Source organism: Quercus robur, chromosome 9 (genome assembly GCF_932294415.1).
Source record: "Quercus robur chromosome 9, dhQueRobu3.1, whole genome shotgun sequence".
NCBI lineage: Eukaryota > Viridiplantae > Streptophyta > Magnoliopsida > Fagales > Fagaceae > Quercus > Quercus robur.
Window position 1 is genome coordinate 34,322,408 of NC_065542.1, and position 7,674 is coordinate 34,330,081.

The 7,674-nt window shown below is 34.6% G+C and overlaps 1 protein-coding gene across 1 annotated transcript; it reads right to left on the minus strand.

Annotated features, from left to right (window-relative positions):
• Positions 1 to 6,283: 6,283 nt before the first annotated feature.
• On the minus strand, positions 6,284 to 7,328 carry LOC126700997 (uncharacterized). The gene is made up of 2 exons (XM_050399147.1): positions 6,612 to 7,328; positions 6,284 to 6,382 (listed from the first exon to the last, which is right to left on the minus strand). The coding sequence occupies exons 1-2, from the start codon at positions 7,326 to 7,328 to the stop codon at positions 6,284 to 6,286; spliced, it is 816 nt and encodes a 271-aa protein (XP_050255104.1).
• Between the last annotated feature and the right edge of the window lie 346 nt (positions 7,329 to 7,674).

Consider the following 7,674-nt stretch of genomic DNA (forward strand, 5'->3'; position numbering starts at 1 on the left):
CCAAAAAAAAAAAAACCAAGTTCTTTATCCATTTATGGAACCACATTGCTAGCCTCGCTGATTTGTTTTGTACTAGAACAATTTCTGTTTAATGCACTTATCTCCCATTTAGTAAATAGAAATGCATCCATATAAAAAAGAACTAGTATATAATAACGCACGTAGAACAGTGATGCACAAATTTCTCTTGTTATCAAATTGATATTTATAGACACCTCAATTCTTCTGGATGGATAAGCTTAATGGATCTTTTCTTATATATAATGAAAAAAAGTCTCCAACGTACTCGATATAGGTAATCATTTTGAGGATGACTACCAATAAAATAAAACTAGTCATAAAGTCATATATGCCTTTGAAGTGTTTATGATAAATAATTTTTAAGTGATTAAATTTATCATTTACTATCATCAACTTGAACATATTTGAAATGGAGAAAAATAGAACAAGAGGATATTTGAACATATAAAGGGTTAAGTTTTTAATATACATGAAAGATTATCATATTCACAATATCACATATGGTCCTAAGTTTGAATCACGATTTCACTCTAAAAGTTTGAGATGTCAATTGAGTTAATTGGCATTCATAAAACATATGAAAATCTTAAACTGATTCTACATTATCCACATTATTAAATAAAAGAAAAAGAAAAAGAAATATTGCACAAATTTTCAAATGCCAGTAGCACATGGTTTGCCTGTGGCAGTTTTGATTGTATTCAATTTTAACAATAATTTTATCCATCTCCTTGGACGGCCGTTGGACCCCATCAAGAATTCCTAAATTTTATATTTCACATCAACCTACATTTAACAGTTTTGTCTTAATCGATGATCGTTTTGCCCAATTGGCACCCTCACAAATGGTGATGTTTTGCTTCTTTTATCGTCCATTGTATAATAAAACTAGAGTAACATTGAGCTTATATTATAATTTTAGTGTCCTATATAGAATAAATAAGCTTAAATATGTTATAAATTCTTAGACACTCTCCATTTGCAAGTTAGTTTTTAAAGATGAGTTCTACCTATAACTTCCTAGCATTCGCCTGTTTGTCAAAGCCATCAAACACCACTAGTTAAAAACATGACGTATATAGGATAATATAGCAGGGACATTCTCAAGTTGTCTCTGTTTTATTTATTTATTTATACACAATTTTGTGTTGTAAGTTGTAACCCCTTGACAAGTTGGTAATCTTCTCAATGGGGTAGTGATGAGTAGCTAGTAGGACCTTCTAATCTATAATATCTTGGGAAAGGGGACAAATTTTTCACAGTTTGGATGCCACACCCACCATGACATAAGGAAAGATACATGATATAGTAAGGAGTGTACAACATCATCATCATCCTCTGAAAGTTTTTACGAAGCAATATAAAACAAAAAATTATATTTTTATTTAAATATCGTTGTACCACATAACCATGGATTCTAAATAGAACAAAATTGCGTACCTCTCTTAGCAACTCTAGCATGGTGCCTCCCAAGGTATTCACGTCTCTCTGTGTGTTTCTTTTTGGGTTTTCATAAGACTGCAGTATTACTCAATAGTTTTGATGGCCAATAACTGATTTGATTTTTTTTTTTTAATCTTATTTTTATTTAAGACTTCTAAAAACCCAAGAGAGAGATTGGACGTGGGATCCTTAGGGATCCTAATCTTCAATTGTAGGATTAATCAATAACTTTTTGAATGTTATTGATTTATCTTGAAACTCTTTTAAAATTATTCATTAATTTTCTCAACCATATCAAGAAAATATTTGAATTTCTACAGATTGCAATAATGTCCATCAACACATTGCAATTGACTCTTGAAGATTAGAGAATTATAATTGAGGTCTCATTACTTACAATTTTATATTTATGTCCTTCCACCACACTATATTCCCACAAGCCACTAGGACTGGATTAATATCACTGTCATGTCCCTAGTTTATGTAACCCTTAATTTCTTGATTTCATAATTTCTATTGGACTCCAAAATATCTTTGAAAAAACTCTTTAAATATATATACACAATATTATATATATGAAATTTTTTTTTGAAAAATGTCACCGGCCAGTTTTGTTTTGAGTCCAACTTTAATATGAAAATCAACTGAATATACTATCTTTTTTAGAGACTGGTGGATTCATTGTTGAGCATTTACATAGTTTACTCATTACACACATAACCCAACATGTCTGTATATAGCCTTTAAAATTAGCATCACTAGTTGACATTGTCAAAGTTATGTGCATAATAAATAAATATACACAAACCTCTCATGTTTGAGGACAATAGAAAAATTGTGATAGAATAACCTTTTAATTAACAGTGATCACTCCATAAGGTGTTCTTGATCGGATCCAATTCAGTGTATGTGCTTGTTACATTACACCCACTTGTCTGCTTAAAGTCACTACCTCAATGATGGAGTAAATCATCCTATCATATAGGGCTATCCAGCCAGATCTGGAACCGACCCACCCACCCCAACCATCCGATCCGGCCTGAGAACTGGCCAACCCGACGCCGGTGACGGGTCAGCAGCAGGTCTTTACTCCCTAAACTCGAAAATGGCGGGTCGGTTGGTGGGTTTGAAGCTGAGAAACCAATATTTAACCGACCCGACCGTATCTGACCGGAAAATCGCACATTTTCTGTCTGATCTGTTGAGATCCGGCCTGAACTCGAAGAGTCAAGCGAGATCTTGTCGAGATTTGGCCTGATCTCTTCAAGATATGTCAAGATCTCGTTGAGATTCGGCCTAATCTCTTCGAGATATGCCGAGATCTCATCGAGATCCAGCCAGATCTCGTCGAGATTGGCCTAATCTCTTCGAGGTCCGCTGAGATCTCGTCAAGATCCAGTTAGGTCTTGCTAGATCTGGTGACTTTTGGCAAAATCCGGTAGATTTTCGCACAACCCGAAATCGATCGAGGATCGATCTGAAGTTGGCAAAAATCCGACCACCCAAACCAACTCCATTCATCGGTCGACGGTGGGTCTAAGCATGGAAAACCCGAAGTGATTGGGTCGGTTTCGGGTTGGGCATAAACCCAACCCGGACCGACCTATGGATAGCCCTACTATCATATGGCAGCGCAACAAGTGTAGGCTTCAGTGGTAATATTCAATAATATCACAGCCCAAAAAAATTTAATAATCTATGAAAAATCATTACTCCCTATCTTTGGTTCTTTAACTATTAACATGATTTTTCTACAGAAGCGACATCACATGCCACATTTAAATAATAAAATATACCTATAAAAATTATGTATGTGAAAATAAAATTTTATTATCAAATAAAAATACATAGTATTGTTTTTGAGGGTACATAATTCTAACAATTTCCCACTTGCACTCAAAACCAATCATACATGTATTTAATATCCATTGCTTCCAAATGTTTCTCAAACACCTTTTGAGACAATGCCTTTGTGAGTGGATCTGCAACATTATTGGTAGAGGCAATCTTTGTTATTGCTACATCACCTCTATGTATGATATCACATATCAAGTGATATTTACGTGCAATATGTTTTGTCCTTTGATGAGCCCTTAGTTCTACAGCATTTGCAATAGCCCCACTATTGTCATAATAGATAGTAATGGGTGACTCAATTGAAGGAACAACTTCAAGTTCTTGAATGAACTTCCGAATCCACACAGCTTCCTTTTCAGCTTCACTTGCAGCTACATACTCTGCTTCTATAGTAGAGTCTGTAGTAGTATCTTGCTTGCAACTTCTCTAACTTATTGCTCCCTTGCCAAGAGTGAACACAAATCCAGAAATTGATTTTCTATCATCAATATCAAATTGAAAATTTGAATTTGTATACCCTTGGATAGTCAAATCCTCACCACCAAACACCAAGAAATAATGTTTGGTCCTATTTAAATATTTGAGGATATGTTTCACTACTGTCCAATGCTCAAAACCTGGATTGGATTGATATCTACTCACAATGCTCACTCTATAACAAATGTCTGGCCTAGTGCAAAGCATTGCGTACATGAGACTTCCTACAGTTGAAGCATAAGGACAATTTCTCATTTTCTCTCTCTCTTCTTGTGTTTTAGGACACATTTGTTTAGAGAGATGAACTCCATGTCTAAAAGGTGAAAATCCTTTCTTGGAATCTTGCATGCTAAACCTAGCCAATATCTTATCAATATAATTGACCTGTGAAAATCCCAATAACCTTTTCTTTTGGTCTCTAAACAATTTAATTTCGAGTATATAGGACGCTTCATCAAGATCTTTCATTGCAAAGTGACTAGATAACCATAATTTTATAGATGACATTGCTCCTACATGATTGCCAATAAGTAGTATGTCATCTACATAAAGAACTAAAAATGTAATAGTGCTCCCACTAACCTTTTTGTAAACACAAGGTTCATCCATATTTTGTGAGAAACCAAATGATTTGATTGCCTGATCAAAATGAATGTTCCAACTACGTGATGCTTGCTTTAGGCCGTATATAGATCTCATCAACTTGCACACTTTTGATTCTTGACCATGAGATATGAAACCTTCTGGTTGGTCCATAAAAATTTCTTCTCGAATGTGTCCATTCAAGAAAGCTATTTTTAACATCCATTTTCCATATCTCATAATCATAATGTGCAGCAATTGACAATAGAATCCTTATGGACTTTAGCATGGCTACTGGTGGAAAGGTTTCCTCATAATCAATTCCAGCCTTTTGATTATACCCTTTTTCCACTAGCCTAGCTTTATAGGACTGCACCTTACCACTAGGTCCTATCTTCCTTTTGTAGACCCATTTACAATCAATAGCCTTAATACCTTCTGGTTTGTCTACTAAGGTCCAGACTTGGTTGGTATACATTAAGTCCATCTCTGATTCCATGGCCCTTTTCCAATTTTCAACGTCCTTATCAGTTATTGCTTCTTGATAAGTAAAAGGATCATTATCATGCTCCTTTGACTCCACTAGATAAATCTCATTTAACAAAGTGAGTCTAATTGGAGGCCTGATAGTCCTTTTACTACGTCGAGTCTCTTGAATTTTGCTTGGTTCAGTAGGCACTATTACTTGCTCTTCATTATTCTCATTCAACTTAGCCATTGAGTTATCAGTTTGTTCATCAAGAGAAACTTTTGCTCTACTTTCATTTAAGCTATAATCTTCCTCAAGAAAAATAGCATTCCTGCTCACAAAAACTTTTTGCTCACTAGGATTGTAAAAATAGAAACCAGTAGACATTTTGGGATAACCAACAAATAAACATCTATCACTCCTTAATCCTAGCTTATCCATATTAGACTTTCTAACATGTGCTGGACAACCCCATATCTTTAAGTGATTTAGACTTGGTTTCTTACCAGTCCATAACTCATATGGGGTATTAGGAACTGATTTGGTAGGGACTCTATTTAATAAATAAACAGCAGTCTCCAAAGCATAACCCCAAAATGAAATTGGCAACTCTGACATGCTCATCATGGAACGAACCATATCTAATATGGTTCTATTTCTTCTTTCAGCTACACCATCATGTTGAGGTGTGGCAGGGGGAGTCAATTGAGAAATTATCCCATTTTCTTTTAGATATTCCTTAAATTGATCCAAAAGGTATTCTCCTCCTCTATCAGAGTGAAGAACTTTTATGCATTTCCCAATTTGTTTCTCAACCTCATTACGAAATTCTTTGAACTTTTCAAAGGATTCAGATTTATGTTTCATTAGGTACAAATAACCATACCTAGAATAAACACCAATAAAAGTAATGAAGTAATAGAAACCACCTCTTGCCATGTGATTCATAGGACCATAAACATCAGTGTGTATTAATCCTAATACATCAGTGGCTTAAGCTCCATTTCTTGTAAAGGGACTTTTGGTCATTTTCCCTTGTAAGCAAGGCTCACAAATTGGATAAGGCTCTACCTTCAAAAGATTCAATGGCCCATCCTTTACCAATCTATTGATTCAGTCAATATTGATATGACCAAGCCTTAAGTGCCATATATACGTAGGATTAACATCTCTTTTTCTTTTAAGAGATAACACACTAGCATCAATATCATTCTCAACACAATTAATAGAATTATCAATAGAACTCAAAAAATAAAGACCATCTTGTAAAATGCCAGAAGTTACAAATTTATTATTAAACTTAACAACAAGTTTAGAAGTAAAAAAGAAATGAATATCCTGAACAACCAAGTTTTGAAATTGAAACTAAATTTCTTCCACTTTTGGCACATATAAGCAATCTTCTAAGACAAGAGTTCTACTAGAAGATAATTCTTAATAAAAGGTTCCAATGGTAGTGGCTGCAACAGTTGCACCAGTCCCCATCTTTAGGATCACCTCCCCTTCATTTAGCCTTCGGGTCTCCTTGAACCCCTGCAACATATTGCAAATGTGTGAGATTGTACCAGAATCTACACACCAAGAATCAAATGGACCATCCATTAAATTTGTTTCAATAATGAGCAAATTAGGCATATCTTCTACAAGTTTGTCATTCTTCAAAGAAGCCAAATAATGGCGACAATTTCTCTTCCAATGACCAGGCTTACTGCAATGGAAACAATTTCCTTTTGCTTTTTTTTTTCTCAATGTCCTTATTCACTTTGTCACCCCGAGCCTTATTGAATGATTGAGACCCTTTTCTCTTAAAGTTCTTACTCTTAGCCTTCAACTTAAGAGAAGTATAAGATTTTTCAGCCAACATTACAGTAGGCTTTTCTTTCTTGATGAGATCCTCAACTGTTTTCAACATATTGAGCAGCTCTGACAATGTCATTTCCATCTTATTCATGTTATAGTTCATGATAAACTGATTAAAAGAATTAGGTAAAGATGCTAGGATCGCATCAACTTGGGTCTCACTATCAATTTCTGCACCAAGCATATCCAATTCATTGATGAAAGAAATCATCTTCAGGACAGGTTCTCGAACTGGAGCTCCTTCCACCATTTTGGTGGACATGAGATTTTTCATAGCAGTTTGCCGTGCACTTCTGCTTTGTTCTCTAAACATCTCTTTAAGGTGCAGCATCATATCTTTTGCTGTAACTAGGCCTTGGCATTGTTTTTGCAACACATTGTTCATAGAGGCCATTATGTAGCATTTAGCCATTTCATCAGCCTCATGCCACTTATTAAATGCATCTCTTTGCTCCTCAGTGGCATCAGTTAAAGCAAGTTCTAGTGGCTCAGTATTAAGGACATGAGTTATTTTATCAGTAGTGAGAACAATGATTAAGTTCCTTTTCCAATCTACATAGTTTGGTCCAAACAATCGATTTTCATCCAGAATCTTAGCTAAGGGATTAAAATTGGTCATAATAAATCTGCAAAATAATATAAAATAATATTTTCACATACATATATCCATCAGATTCAGGTTTTTGAATAACTAATGGTACCTCCCACAAGAACAAAATATCATAAATTCCCAAAATAGAATATAACAATTATATTCATAAATAGTTCGAAGTGGGCATCGGGAACCCTTACCTTGCATGCTCCAATAATTTCTTTTGAAATATATTGTGCACACCATATAAAGGCAAATAGATACTATTTATCACGATTTCATCTCATGTTTCTAATTATATTTAATTTATCTATGACTCTCGATTTACTTTTGGCCTCCAAATCAAACATGTTTTACACTATTTTAGTGGTTA

What these genes read in the sequence shown, in the direction of transcription:
- LOC126700997 (XM_050399147.1), bottom strand. Translation starts at nt 7,328, where the DNA reads ATGACCAATTTTAATCCCTTAGCTAAGATTCTGGATGAAAATCGATTG. An exon ending in ATAAGGCTCGGGGTGACAAA is followed by an intron (nt 6,383 to 6,611) that starts GTGAATAAGGAC and finishes AATATGTTGCAG; the next exon opens with GGGTTCAAGGAGACCCGAAG.